Raw genomic sequence first — 15,599 nt, forward strand, 5'->3', positions numbered from 1 at the left:
CAGCAACTTCTTTTCCTCTCATACATTAATCCTATTGCTCAAACTGGTCCCCCACAGTCTACAAGATACTACCAACTCCTTATTCATGTATAAAAGGTCCTTTCAAGCCACAGTTCCACCCTCCATGCATTTACTTCACCTGCAGCTTGAGTTCTAGACACACTGACTGCTCTCTGAAGATACACTGCACATGAAAATCTCTGCTCACTTTTCCATTCTGGCCAAGTAGAGTGGCCTTTCATCACCTCCATCCCACACTGTCTCATGGCCATGAGGTAATTCTTACTAAGTCTTCAAATCCCAAAGACCCCAGAAAATGCCCTAGCAGAAAGATTTCCTCCCTCTGATGAGCTTCCATAGCACTTTGAACAAACTTTCATTAAGACATTTATTGCTCTGAGCTAGTGAGATTTCATTACATAGCTGAACTTACAGTGAGAAGATATGTTCCAAAGACAAAGTCCCTGAAGACTAAGACCCTGCTCATTTTCATGACCTTGACATTTTCATGCATTGCCCATTTTCATAACCTTGACATTGAGCACATCATCTGGTTCATACTCAGTGAGTGTTGAGTAAATGGAGGAAGCAAAATTGAACTCTATACATACATGATCATCCTTACCTATTCAGTGCAAATGCATAGTGGAATTTAATACGATAATGGTCGTTCACATCGCATGTAGGCAGTATATCCAGCATTTCTACCAGTTTCACCATTGCATCATAGTCCTGTGGGCAAGAGGTCCCAACGTGAGAAAGAGAGGAAATACGGATCTTCACAGATTTTTCCAAACAGTTATAAACATGACACAGCCTAGGCATTTAAATATAAGCCTTCCCCTACAGACAACCTGCTGTGAAGTTAATTATAGCCCTGCAGCCAAGAAAAAAAACTACCATATTTTGCATGCAGGAGAGTTACCACCACCAGCACAGCTGTGAGTTAAAATGAGCTGGACATAAGCATACAAGAAATCTTACAGTTACTTACTACATAAAGGGAAGAAACACCCCAGTCCTTCCTATTTGCCAGAAACAAATGAATTCACCTAAACCAGGGCTTCTCCACATACTGATATTTTTCGGCTGGATAATTCTTTGTTGTGGGGGCTGTCCTGTGCATTGTGGGATATTAAGCAGCATCCCTTGCCTCTATCTACTGGATTCCAAGAGCACCTCCTCCTCCTCTGAGATGTGACAACCAAAACATGTCTGTAGACACTGCCACATGTCCCCCAGTGAAGAACTACTGCCCTAAAATGCTTGATTACCTAGGGAAAAACTGCAAGCATGTTTGTTTCAATTAGGTCCCCTTAGAGTAGTGCCATCTGCTACCTTTTCAGCCAGGCTTAGAATCACTGTTACTAGCCAACCAGCTGACAGCCAGACAGAGTTCGCACAGGGCTTCCCACCAAAATCCCATGGATGCAGCTGCCCAAGGAAAGGGAAGGCAGTGTATTCCAAGAAGCTTCTGGTTCACCTTTGAGCCTGAGAGTCCTACCAGAAGAGATGTAGCCCTAGCTGATTGGCTCAGTGGACAGAGCATCAGCCTGGCATATGAACATCCTGGATTCAATTCCCAGTTAGGGCACAAAGGAGAAGTGACCATATACTTCTCTTCCCCTCCCTCTCCCCCTTTTCTCCCTCTTCCCCTTCTGCTGCTGGTGGCTTGATTGGTTTGAGCCTCAGCCCCAGGCACTGAGGATAACTTGGCTGGTCCAAGTGCATCAGTCTCAGGCACTAAAAATAGTTCATTTGATTTGAACATCGGCCCCAGACAGGGGTTGCCAGGTGGACCCTGGTCAGGGTGAATGCAAGAGTCTATCTCCCCTTCTCTCACTTAAAAAAAAAGACGTGAAAGCAAGGACAGGAGGAAGCCAGCAGCTCAGGAAGAAAGACTTTAAAAAAGGTCATTCCCATTCTCTTGTTTCATGGGGCATAATTTAACCAGTTATAATTTTATTAAAATCAATTAGAGGCCCTGGCCAGTTAGCTCAGTCAGTTAAGAGCGTTGTTCCGAAACGAAGTTGTGGGTTCCATCCTGGTCAGGGCACACATAGGAAGCAACCAGTGAGTGCACAACTGAGTGGAACAACAAATGAATGTTTCCCTTCCCCTTCCCCTCTCTATCCCTTGCTCTCTGTCTCTGAAAATAAAAAAATAAAAAAGGTGAGCCCTGGCCAGATATCTCAGTCTGTTGGGATGTCGTCACAGAGTGCAAAGATTGCTGGTTCAATTCTCCAGTCAGGGCACATACAGGAGCAGCTCCATGTTCCTGTCTCTCTCACCCTGCCTCTCTCTCTCTCCAAAAAAAAAAAAAATCAATTAGAAGCATCTTTTTATAACTAGGGGCATGAGTTCCTTAGTGGCTGACTCTATTCTTGATTCAGATCTTAAATGGATGCCTCTCTCTTTTATATTTAAAGACCTGTAGCCAACAATCTCCAATATGGCTTTGTGGAATTACGCAGATAAGGTACACTGCCTTTGCACATTCCCCCAAAAGGGAAGGGAGGCAAGACATCCTGAGAAATGGCTCAACAGCATTAAACTTGGAGGGAGGACATGCCTGATCTTCTTTACAGTACTGCATCCCGCAAACCCTGTCTCAAGAACTCTGCAGAAGTCTCTGATGCTCATCTTAGAATAAACATTTTCATTCTCTGAGTCCTGGACTATCCCTGCTCCCCCTGTCACTGATGGGTGATGGTAAACAAAGACGGACATGACAAAGGCCTAAAGGAAATAGTATAGCAGAGGAGTTAAGAGCAAGAACAATGGAGCCAGTTACCTCAGTTTGAAACTTGACTCTGCCAACTAACTTGTGTAATCTTGGGCAAATCACTTAACTTCTCTGTGCCAAATGTTCCTCATTTGCAAAATGGAGATAATCAGAGTATTTGCTCTACAGACTTGTGATGGAGATTATATAAATTAGGACTTGCAAAGGGCTTGAACAATACCTAGCATAAAGTGTACATAAACTGCTCAATTCTGCATTTCTTTTAGAAAACAGTATTCTATATGAGATTTCGTTGGAGTGCCCATCTGACCTGACAACACCTTCTCTGATATTACCACCACCAACAGATATACTTGGTGACTTATGACCTAGCCACATACCTATTCTATGAAACAGCTACTTAAGCATGCACCTACTATAAGAGTATTTCATATGACAAATTCCTCATGTCAAGGAAGAACTCAGCAAGTGTTAGCCTCAGGTAAGTGTATTTCATACCCGGGTATCACCGTAGGACAGCAGCAAATTAATGACGATTTCGGAACTCAAAACCTCAATATTATCCATGCGGTGTCTGATCCAAACCAGCTCCTTTGCCAGTTCATCGCCCTGGTATTTCTTCCTGGCTCTCTGAATGTTACTTAACAAGATTTCTTTGAAATACACACTGGAGAAGGAAAAATGAAAACCTCAGGTTGCATCTCCAAGTAATTTTTTAAATGAAGACTGGGCATTGCCAATAGTAATACTCTCAAGCCATTAATTAGCTGAAATGAGTTAACTAGAGAGAGCAAAATTAGGCTGTTCATTAAAAACAAAGAGTAAGCTGAATTAAATAACAGTTCAGAAAAAGAGAAAGAATACATAAGAACAACTGTTAACTTACTTTTAACAATTATAAAACTATGCCAATTAAATGTGTTTATAATACACAGCCTCATCCAATGCTTATAATAATATTTTAACATTTAAAAAATGAAATGGTGCCCCACAGAAAGCACTCTGATATTTAATATATATATATATATATATATATATATATATATATATATGTTATCAGTCACTGTGTTGCTTTCATCTTTTATTTCCTTATTTGTCTATTGCTTATTACCCCAAATGATAAGCAAGTTAGCAGATTCTACCAGTGTTTAGAATTCTATTATTGAGCATAAAATTGTATTATTAATGTAATGAGTCATTAACTTGGATGGCAGCCATTATTCATTTGTGGGCTACAAAGGCATCAAAGCTATTACGGCATTATTTAATGTGACAAATAAAAAGTTATACTTTAGCTTTCAAGGGTAATTCTGAAAAATAGTTTTAATAAACTAAGGCATCTAATAAGAACAGTAACTTGTAAGTAAATAAACAAAACTATGATTTGAGGACATCATATACATAATAAGGATGCAGCCATTTCTACCTCAGGGAACCAGGGAAGATGTTGCTAATTAACATGCATTTGGAAATGGTCTCTAAGCCTTTTCCAGGCAGCCTTTATCAATTAAGAGTTGGCACTTGAGCTAAAAACTTTGCCATCCTCATTACAGAAGTTTTTAAACCATAAGCACCATTTACCCTCTCACTATTGTAAGGTATCTGCCAGTACAAGGGGTGGAATCAACCAACAGCTATTTCAAGTACTTTGAAATTAAGCCAAATCAAAAGAGTTATTTTCCTGCTGATGCACATATACAATGAATGAGAAACAAATGTGAGTCCACTTCTTGAAAAGACCTTGCTCATCTGGCAGATTCAAGCTAGCCTATCTTGTCAGATCTGAAAATATGATACTCGGGAGAGGTTTCTCCCTAAACTTCACTAAAATATTCATTGTCCAATAAGACAATAGTTAGCAAGGTGTGACTGAATGAGACTTTCTGGGAAGGTGCCACAAATGTTCTCCATTTGCTTTCTATGTTGGCATCTGGTCACATATGGCTGGGTTTCCAGTCTTCTTTTCCTATAAGGTCTATAGAAAAAAATGTTGGTGTCCAGAAAAGAGGTAATGTTGGAGAAAAAGAGAACAGACTGTTACCTAGTATGTACCTCACACCAACATTGCAGTAGTAATACTCCACAGTTCAGAGAGCCATAATTTGAGCCAAAGTGGGACATGTGGTCCTTGACATTTTATTTTAAATGTGTTCAGCCAGTGCTTCGGATTTTCATTTGTTTTGAAAGGACAAATCCTTCTCCTTGTGAAATAAGTTACACGAGTAAACCCTTTAAATTGGATGCAAGCAAAATAACTGGATTCTCTGGTTAAGTAGAATCATTTCTTGGCCTTCAAGTTCTAAAATTAAGAACATTTGAAGTTGGCCTTCAAGTTCTAAAATAAGAACATTTTAAGGCATGCTTTCTTGAGCACTGAGGCGCGAAGAGGTGAGCTGACTTTTACAAGGCAACACAATAAGGAATGACCTGAGCCAGGATTCAAACCCAAACCTGCCTACCTCTGAATCAGTATTCTCCACCTTCTCCAACATCAATCTACAAAGAGCACATCACAGGACATGCTGAGGTCAGGATGGCTTCAGATGGACTCAGTGCATCTGACTTTTATAGCACAAGAACTTGTGGTCAGACTGACCTTGCCGAGGCATTTAAACAACCTCAGTAACTGACTGTGGTGGGTGGGGAAGGAAATCATCTTCAGAAATGATCTTAAAACATAGACTCTCAGAATTTAAAAAGCCAGTGACTTAACTTCCTTATTGTCTACATAAGAAAATGGTTACAGAGAAGTTATCAAGGTCACACAGAGATCTGAGTCCAGACACAGGCTCAATCCTGACCTCCCGACTAGTTTTATTCCCTTTTTGCTACACTTCAATGGCCCAACTCAGTGAGGTCATAAAGAACAACAATGGATTCCAGGACGACTTAAAATGATCGTCAGGGGTTCCCCATTATCTGGGCACTATGATCTTTTAAGGGTGTGTCACCTCCATGAGCATGAAGGGAAGACTGTGGCCAAGTTCCCAGGGTTGTTGATGGCTGAGGGGGTTACCTGGAGTTCATGTGGATGTCCTTGAGGAGGCTAGTGAACTTGTCCATCAGGGGCATGAACATGGGCTCCATGAGGTTGCTCCAGTTGGGCTGCATGTATGCTGAGGCATGGCTCTTGAAATCGCTATTGCAGCAAATGTAATCAGCACATGATGTCACAATGTATGGGATGAAATAATAATTTCCACTACGTAACTGGAAAAAAAGAAACAAAAAATGTTTCACAAAGCAACTGACAGAGAAGCATAGTTTGGGCTTGGAACCTGGTGGGACAGAGAAGGAGAAAATCCTAAGTATTATCCCAACCTGTACAATATGACTACAAACCTATTAGGCAAACAGGAAACCACTCAATTTTGCAAGCTCTAACACACGGACGTTTGACAAAAATTTGGTTTTAAATGCTGAACTGATCTGTGTATGTCTCATAATTTTATTGGCAGAGACTTTAGGGGTTTAAGGTCTTGGAAACGACAACATTTCATTACTTGCCCCTCAAATCAGAAGGAATCTGAACCCACTGGTAACGAAAAATTGCAATGTAAAGGCATGTTTTCTTTCAGCATCAATGGAAAAGCCGTATTATTTGATAATTTAACCACAAGTAAACTATCATAAATTTTGCTGAGTAAAAATTGTTTTGTTTTACAGGAAGCATATACTAATAAATATAATTAGTCTCAGTGTTGCTTTGAAAAAAGACCTGTTTAAAAATTTTGTAATGTTAATACTCAGGTAAAACACTATCTTTTTTCTATGGAATAATTACAGTTTGACTATGAACTGTAACCCTTTGTAAAGCATAAATACTGCCTTTAAAGTGCACTAAAACAGTGCTTGATGGGAGGGTTAAATGGGAGGGTTAAAATATGTTCTTATATGACAATATCTTAGATGTCTGGAAAGAGTATATCTATAATATATAAAGCAAATTAGTAGATGCTTAGAGCTGAGGATGGGATAGGTATTGTCTGTAAACAGGTATTTTGGTTGGTGATGCCAAGTAGATTGTATTGATGGCTTCACAACTCTAATTTATTAAAAAAATCACTGAATTGTGTGAACACAGGTAAATTTTATGGTATGCAAATTATACCTAAATAGTTTTTTTTTATTAAATCCTGGAACACAAGAATATGAGCATCATCTGAAAAAGAGGTGAACACAAAAGGTGATACTGTGTTTCCCCACAAAAAACAAAAGAGCCCAGAATGACTGCAGGTCTGGTCCAGCCTGAAACTTAACAGATTGATCTCCCATTCTTTATATCCCTGAAAAGCAATTGCTCTGAAAAACAAGCAAATATGCTTATCTGTGATGGTTAATTTTATGTGTCAACCTGACTGGCCACTGGGTGCCTAGATTAAACTTATTTCTAGGTACATGTGTGAGAACATTTCTGGATGAGATGAACATTTGAGTTGGTGGCTCAGTCAAGTAGACTACCCTCCCCTCTGTGAGTGGGTATTATCCTATCCACTGAGGCTCACAGAGAACAAAAGGCAGAGGAGGAGGAATGTGTGTCCGCTTTTTCCTGCCTAACTGCTTGAGCTGGGACATCTCATCTTCTCTGATCCTTAGACTGGGGTTTACAGCATCAGTGACCCTGCTTCTCAGGCCTTCAGACCCAGACTGAATTACATCACTCACTTTCCTGGGTCTCCAGCTACAGGTGGCAGATCATGGGACTTCTCAGCATCCAAAATTATGTGAGGTAATTCCTCAGAATAAATATCACCATCTCCTTCTCTCTGTATCTCCTATTGGTTCTATTTCTCTGGAGAACCCTGACCAATACACCATCCCTCTAGCAAATGAATCCGAGTTCTATATCTCATCAGGTGCAATTCTAGAAACTTAAAATGACTCCCTGAAGACAGAGATCTTGGTTTCCATATATTCATAAATCACTTCAAACATCCAGCTGCATGTTCAGTGTGTGGCATTTAACCAATGCCACATACTTGCAGGATGTTTTAATTCACCAACTATGACTATGTTCCACCTGATATTTCCTGCACCCTTCTGACACCATACATAGCCATCTCAATTATTACTGACTAGATTCCCTATGCTATACTTTATATCCCTGTTACTGTTCTATAATTATGAATTATTACTTCTTAATCCCTTCATCTCTCTCACCCAGTTTCCCAAACCGCCTCTCCTCTGGCAATCACCAATCCGGTCTCTGTGTCTATGAGTGTATTTCAAGCAAAAAGAGTCTTGGTGGTCCATGGGAACACCCATCCAGCTCAGAAGACCACTGATGGTTCCAGGTTCAAAGTTCTACCTAGTGAGTAACAAAGAACAAGTACACTTGCCTGACCTTGCCTTCTACACCACAGGCTGGACAGCTGAGTGGGTCCTGAGCTAGCTGACAGCCTGAGGGACAGGGGGTTCTAGCTATCCCCCCTAGGAACATAACCAAACAAGCACAATTAGAAATCACTTTGCTAGCTGTGGGATTTTCAGGCAAGCATTTTATGTGTTTACATTTACAAAGTTAAAAATATGAAAATATAATACTTACTTTGTTTTTTTGAGTTACCATATCCTGAAAAGAAAAAGAAAAACTGAATATAGTGTTTTTCCAAAACAGTTTATTTCCATAAACAAATACTTTGTCCCATATCATCACACAGAGTAAATCATTTGAAACCTCTCCCACAAAGTCCTTCAAATAAAATGAGCCTCTGAGAATTGTAAAATTCATGTTCTAAAGAAAATTTACCATAATTGGTTAGCTTTGAAACTACTAGGGGGGCATAGGTGGTTATAAGAATGTTGCCATAGCCCGTGAGGAAGAAGGAAATCTTACCTTTCGCGACAACATGGATGGTCCTGGAAACTATTATGCTAAGTGAAATAAGCCAGGCAGAGAAAGACAAGTACCATATGACCTCACTCATTTGAGGAATCCAATGAACAATATGAACTGAGGAACGGAACAGAGGCAGAGGAGAGATCAAAGGGACCAGAGGGAAAGTAGAAGATGGGATCAGAGAAGGGACAGAGATTAGTGAAGTTATATATACATAACACAGCATTATAGAGAACAAGACAGCAAATCCTGAAGAAAAGGGGGGAAGGGGCATGGGGGGGCGAGGGGGAAAAAGGGGGTGGGGGGAGATATATTCGGTGGGACACTTGAATCTATGTAAACATAAATTAAAATCATAAATTAAAAAAAAAAGAATTTGCCATCGCAATGTCAATGCTTTTTTGTCCCAAGAGAGTCTAATGAGATTCAAGTTTGGGGCTCTGAATGCCCTGCACCTCATCTTTCCAGTGAGGGATGTCAGAGACAGCAAGGAAGCACATGGGAAGTGCCATGGTCTCCTTGGGTCTGAATCACTTCATTCATCAGTGTGAAGGCTGCAGGTCACTCCCACAGACAGCCTTCCTATGGAAGGGTGTCACTGGTTGTACTCCTGACCCCTTACTATAGTTGTTTAGGAATTTTCAAATTCAATGACAATTTTAGTCAGTTAACTTAGCATAATGTTTGTGCAGCCCTTGGTTGTAGCATTTATGCATTACAAACCAACATTTGCCAAAAAAAAGAAAAAAAATATATAAAGAGCTTCCCCATAAAACATTTTTGACATGTTCTGAGATCTCTATTTTCCGATAAAAAGTACAGATTGCTTCTTCTGTATCACATACAACTGACCATCCACTTACATTTTAAAAATTAAAACTTATCTAGGTCATGGGACTTTCCAGAGGAGTTCAATGAGGCACAGCTGAGAAAAAAAATGTATTAAACTGGGAAAAATACATTCTAATTTCATGTTTCTCATCAAAATATACTTAATAATCTATGCTTTCCTATTTTCTAATTCTAAATATTTCCAAGCATAACTACCTTAGTGAAAATCAAAAAACGAAGAAATTAATATCTAAAGTAATTTAGATTGGTTTATAGTATTTTGGGAAACTATTTTACTATGAACAGTACAATAATAAAATAGTTTCTTCTTTCAATGTCATATGAGTGACTTGTTGAAACACAGTTCAGTGCTATAATTACAGAGCATAAACCTATGTAAAATGCATGTGCTATTGGACATATACAGGTTACACATCTGAAGAAGGCAGTATTCTACTAGAAAATAATCCCAAATTATGACAGAAGCCAGAAAATATGGTTAATATTAAATCCCAAGAAACACAAAAATGTCCAACTTTGCCATCACAAAATTATGATGTCCATGAAAGCTAACTCTGAACCACTGACTCTCACCCCTGGCTGCACACTTGGGAGGTTAAAATAAGTTCCCTCAAGACTGTGATGTAATTGGTCTAAGGTTTGGCCTGGGTACTGGGATGTTCACCAGCCACCAAGTGATTCTAAAGTGCAGGCAGGTTGAGTAACACTGCTGTCAACAAACTAATGTTTTATTCCTGAAATGATTTACCACAGATCAGGGCTGTCTGACCAACATTAAGATATTCAACAATATTAATTAGACAAATTTTGTAGTAACTCACATTAGAGCTTTCACATTTTACAAATATGAGTATTTTTAAGAAGTACTATGTTACCCAAAAAGTATTTGCATAAAAATAGCAAGAATACATTTAAAAATTCTCAATCACTACTGAATTGTGTCTAAACCTACAAGTTTTCAGTTGTACTTTGCTTTAAACTGAGGGAAAAATAACATTAAATACAGATTATATCGATTGCAAAACTTTCTGCCCATTTTGTTAACTGTGAAATGTCTTATTATCCAAGTTGAGCAATTAATTTTTTAATGTATAGGTTGGGATGAAATTGCTCATGAAAGGATTAAGAATGGTGTGTTTGCTTCAACGGGAACTAACAGGAGTTTTGGGCTTCGCTTCCCCAATGAGCCTGGAAACATTCAAGTTGCCTGCAAAAGCACATCTGTAACACATATTTTCACGCAGTAGCCAGGAAGTCATCTGTGTGAGCTAGACCCTGGTGTGGGAGTGTAGAAATTGCATGATCATGTCTTTACTCTTTCAATTGAACATATAATACCACTTTCCCAAAACAAAGTATTCCAGAGAAGGTGAACCATGCCCTTTACCTTCAATGAAAGAGAAGTGTTTTCGTCAGTGTCAAAGTATAGGATCATGTTATTGGCCATGTCAAAACTTTCTCGAACTCCAAGATGATAGAAGAGCAAAGGCTGTTTGGAGATGTCACTCATGTCCACCACGGCAATGTCTGGGATGAATAAGGAGAGGAAAGGGTGTGTGAGAGAAGTGATCTGTCTACTTGATCCACTTCCTGATGATGAAAAATACAGAGCTGCTGCACTTTGTATTTCTACCATCAACTTTTAAGGTAAAGTGCAAGTGAGGAATGATTTGATTAAAATTACCCCCTGGGCCTGACCAGGCAGTGGCGCAGTGGATAGAGTGTCGGACTGGGATGCCAAGGACCCAGGTTCGAGACCCCGAGGTCGCCAACTTGAGCGCGGGCTTATCTGGTTTGAGCAAAAGCCCACCAGCTTTAACCCAATGTCGCTGGCTCCAGCAAGGGGTCACTTGGTCTGCTGAAGGCCCGTGGTCAAGGCACATGTGAGAAAGCAATCAATGAACAACTAAGGTGTCGCAATGCACAACTAAAAACTAATGATTGATGCTTCTCATCTCTCTCCATTCCTGTCTGTCTGTCCCTGTCTATCCCTCTCTCTGACTCTCTGTCTCTGTAAAAAATAAATAAATGAATAAATTAATTAAATTAAAAAAAAATTACCTCCTGGCCCTGGCCGGTTGGCTCAGTGGTAGAGCGTCAGCCTGGCGTGCGGAAGTCCCGGGTTCGATTTCCGGCCAGGGTTCACAGGAGAGGCACTCATCTGCTTCTCTACCCCTCCCCCTCGCCTTCCTCTCTGTCTCTCTCTTCCCCTCCCGCAGGCGAGGCTCCACTGGAGCAAAAGATGGCCCGGGCACTGGGGATGGCTCCTTGGCCTCTGCCCCAGGCGCTAGAGTGGCTCTGGTTGCAACAGAGCGACGCCCCGGATGGGCAGAGCATCGCCCCCTGGTGGGCATGCCGGGTGGATCCCGGTCGGGCGCATGCGGGAGTCTGTCTGACTGCCTCCCCGTTTCCAGCTTCAGAAAAATACACACACACAAAAAAATTATCCCCTGAACTCTGGAAGAAGAGCAACAAGGGGGAACTCCCCCCTCCCCAAAAAAAACCTCTTCCTTCTTCAAAGTGCTAGGAATGTAGGAATGCAACCTCACTTAAAAATTGCTAGCGGATTTATTTTTAATGTATTTTAATTAGGAAATGTCATACCCAAAGAATATATTTAGCTTATATACAAAGTATAAGGCATAATGAAATGAAAAGACCACACACCAACCATGCAGTCCAAGACAGAGCATTATTTGTACTGTCACTGCCCCTCCTTCCTGCCCCAAAATACCTCTGTTCTGATCTCTGTATTTATGTTTCCTACATATAATTGTATATGTATGTCATACATTATAATGAATGAATTCCTAAACAGTATTATTGTTTAGTTTTGCACGTCTTTGAGCTTTACATAAATAGTATCACATCATTTGTACTCTTCAACTTGTTGTTTTTGATGGAAGACCACCAATTTGTATGTCTAGCTTTAGGACATGCATTCCACTGTATGGTGACTAGACAGCAATGTCTTTAACCTGACTAGAGGCCTGTTGTTCATTTTCAAAAATGTTTCCTATTTCAAACTGTTGTAAGAAACATTTCTGTGCCATGCTCCTGGCTCACATGTCCACCATCAACTTGACAAGGTAGCTCAAACGCCCCTGGAGTTGTGTCCTAGAGAGACCAATTCAAAATGGTGGAGCGAGGAAGGAAAATAGCCAAGCGGCAGGCCATCACACACCTGGAAATCCTTGTCAACCAAAAGTATTGATTTCCAGGCTACGGTCTCATGGCACACTGGTTACTCAGTGGGAGAGCATTCCGTTCCGGAAAGCTTGTGCACGGAGATAAAAGTGTGTCACACAGGTGGGAGAGCACAGCCCTACTCTCAGTGTGTGTTGGGGGCAGGAATTCAAGTGTGTTAAAGAACACTGGGGCATTTCTAACCCCCCATGCCCACACTCTCAATGGTAACACGCCAATTCTCACTGTGGAAAATGGAGTCGCCTAGGAAGCATGAAACAATCCGAGGCCTTGGACGCTGTGACACTGGACCTGCTTTGGGAGTTCTAGAAGCTCCTCGGGTGACTAATGGGTAGCCAGGGTTGGGACCCACGGCCCTAAGGGGCACGCAGGAGTGAGAAAGGAAAAGATGGATAACTGGTGTGGGGGGCCCAGTGTTGTCTGATTTATAAGCTGTTTCTTGGGTCACCCGAATCTAAGGCGCCTAAACTGCGGCGGCCTCTGCTTCTCTACTCGTACAAAGGGGTCATGGCTCCTCCGGCCTCCCTGAACGTTTGGGCGGTTTGGTCTCGTCCTGAGAGCCCAGGGCCTGGCGGGAGGGCCGCCGTCGCTGTGTGCGGGGCCCAGGGAGCGGCTGAGGGGAACCAGGCCTGGCGGGAGGGCCGCCGTCGCTGTGTGCGGGGCCCAGGGAGCAGCTGAGGGGAACCAGGCCGGGCGGGAGGGCCGCCGTCGCTGTGTGCGGGGCCCAGGGAGCGGCTGAGGGGAACCAGGCCGGGCGGGAGGGCCGCCGTCGCTGTGTGCGGGGCCCAGGGAGCGGCTGAGGGGAACCAGGCCTGGCGGGAGGGCCGCCGTCGCTGTGTGCGGGGCCCAGGGAGCGGCTGAGGGGAACCAGGCCTGGCGGGAGGGCCGCCGTCGCTGTGTGCGGGGCCCAGGGAGCGGCTGAGGCGGGAACCGGGGCCGGAAGGGGAACCGGGGCTGAGGCGGGAACCGGGGCCGGAAGGGGAACCGGGGCTGAGGCGGGAACCGGGGCCAGAAGGGGAACCGGGGCTGAGGCGGGAACCGGGGCGGAAGGGGAACCGGGGCTGAGGCGGGAACCGGGCGAGGCCCAGTGAGCGGCTGAGGCGAGAACCAGGGCCGGAAGGGGAACCGGGGCTGAGGCGGGAACCGGGGCCGGAAGGGGAACCGGGGCTGAGGCGGGAACCGGGCGAGGCCCAGTGAGCGGCTGAGGCGGGAACCGGGGCCGGAAGGGGAACCGGGGCTGAGGCGGGAACCGGGCGAGGCCCAGTGAGCGGCTGAGGCGAGAACCAGGGCCGGAAGGGGAACCGGGGCTGAGGCGGGAACCGGGGCCGGAAGGGGAACCGGGGCTGAGGCGGGAACCAGGGCGAGGCCCAGTGAGCGGCTGAGGCGAGAACCGGGGCCGGAAGGGGAACTGGGGCTGAGGTGGGAGGGTTGCGCCTCGCGGTTTGCTCGGCCCAGTGAGAAGCCAGGGCGGGAAACGGTCCGAGAGCCCGAGGCCGGGCAGCGGGGCCGGGCGGGAACCGGCTGGGAGAGCCCGAGGCCGGGGGGGGAGGGCCGCCCTCGCGGTGCGCGGGGCCCGGTGAGCGGCTGAGGGGAACCGGGACCAGAAGGGGAACCGGGCCGGGAGAGCCCGAGGCCGGGGGGGAGGGCCGCCCTCGCGGTGTGGGGGCCCCGTGAGCGGCTGAGAGGAACCGGCCGGGAGAGCCCGAGGCCGGGGGGGGGGGGAGGGCCGCCCTCGCGGTGTGGGGGCCCCGTGAGCGGCAGAGGGGAACCGGCCGGGAGAGCCCGAGGCCGGGGGGGAGGGCCGCCCTCGCGGTGTGGGGGCCCCGTGAGCGGCAGAGGGGAACGGGCGCGTCCCTCTGACCTGCTCTGTAGAAGGCGTCGAGCACGCCGGGCAGCCCGTGGTAGAGCCCCTCGAAGGGCACGGAGTCGAAGGCGGCGTTCTGGGCCACGCAGGCCCGCACGAGGCACTGGCCCGCGCCCACCACGAGGCCGCGGCCTAGGTCGTCCGCGGGGCCATCGTTCAGCACGTACACGACCTTCAGGCGCTGCGGCTCGAGCCCCGGGCTCTCGGCCGCCCCGCCGGCCTCCGCGGGCTCCGCGGGTCCGACCGCGCCCTCAGGCTCCTCTAACAGCGGGGGCGCCCCGAGCGCCTCCGACGGCGGGCTCGAACGCTCGCTCTCCATGGAGCCGTCCACGCGACCTTCCTCAGTCCTTCCTCCCCGTCAATGGACAAGCTGTCTTGTCACCGGCTCCGGAGGCGCAGAGGGGAGCAGCGCCACAGGCACGAGGGCGAGAAGCACCAGCGGGGCCGCCCCCTAGCACTTGAGTAGCCAGGCAACGGGGGGCGGGAGCTGAGGGGGTCAGAGGTCAGGGGGCGGGGCGGGCGCAGCGAGGGGCGGGGTCGGGGGCGAGCAGGGCGCCCCTGCGGCCTCCCCCAGGCGACCCCGAATCGAGTCCATTCAGGAATTTCGGGATTTTCTCTTTGCAACCTCTTTAGTCTGACCAACTTTTGTTTTTCTCAAAATAATTTGAGGGTTTTCTAGAAGAAGTAAAACCACTTTTAAAGCGCTGGTTCGATGTGAATACTATTCAATTCCAAATTAAATAAAGATGTTTTAACCTAGAATTCAGATGAGATGATTACCTAAAGCGCCTCTGATTGTGTACTCCTAGTCCCCATTCGCGAAGAGCATGGCCCTCCTGAGCCCACTCCCGGAGGCCCGCCTCTCCTGATTTTCACAGTGAACTTCACAAAGCACCGGGATGCACCACCAACAAATTTCATTAGCCTGGTAAAGACTCCAAGTAGGCTGCCTGTTCAACCTATGAAATGAAATTCTGTGAACCCACCTCACGATTTTGACCCAACTATTAAAAAGTAGTATTACCACTGCACGTAGTACTTATATGGAAAAGACAGAACACACTGGACAATGTCACAAGGGTTTTCTGTGT

General features: G+C 45.3%; 1 protein-coding gene across 1 annotated transcript in view; it reads right to left on the reverse strand.

The window, feature by feature from the left end:
* The window catches only part of MAP3K15 (mitogen-activated protein kinase kinase kinase 15), an 86,714-nt gene extending 71,887 nt beyond the window's left edge, over positions 1-14,827 (reverse strand). The window contains exons 1-6 of the mRNA XM_066357713.1: positions 14,506-14,827; positions 10,825-10,964; positions 8,295-8,318; positions 5,763-5,956; positions 3,245-3,413; positions 626-732 (exon numbers count right to left, since the gene is read on the reverse strand). Coding sequence (XP_066213810.1) covers positions 626-732; positions 3,245-3,413; positions 5,763-5,956; positions 8,295-8,318; positions 10,825-10,964; positions 14,506-14,827 — 956 coding nt within the window. The remainder of the gene's footprint in view (positions 1-625; positions 733-3,244; positions 3,414-5,762; positions 5,957-8,294; positions 8,319-10,824; positions 10,965-14,505) is intronic.
* Positions 14,828-15,599: the final 772 nt, after the last annotated feature.

The sequence above is a fragment of the Saccopteryx leptura genome, chromosome X (genome assembly GCF_036850995.1).
Source record: "Saccopteryx leptura isolate mSacLep1 chromosome X, mSacLep1_pri_phased_curated, whole genome shotgun sequence".
Lineage (NCBI taxonomy): Eukaryota > Metazoa > Chordata > Mammalia > Chiroptera > Emballonuridae > Saccopteryx > Saccopteryx leptura.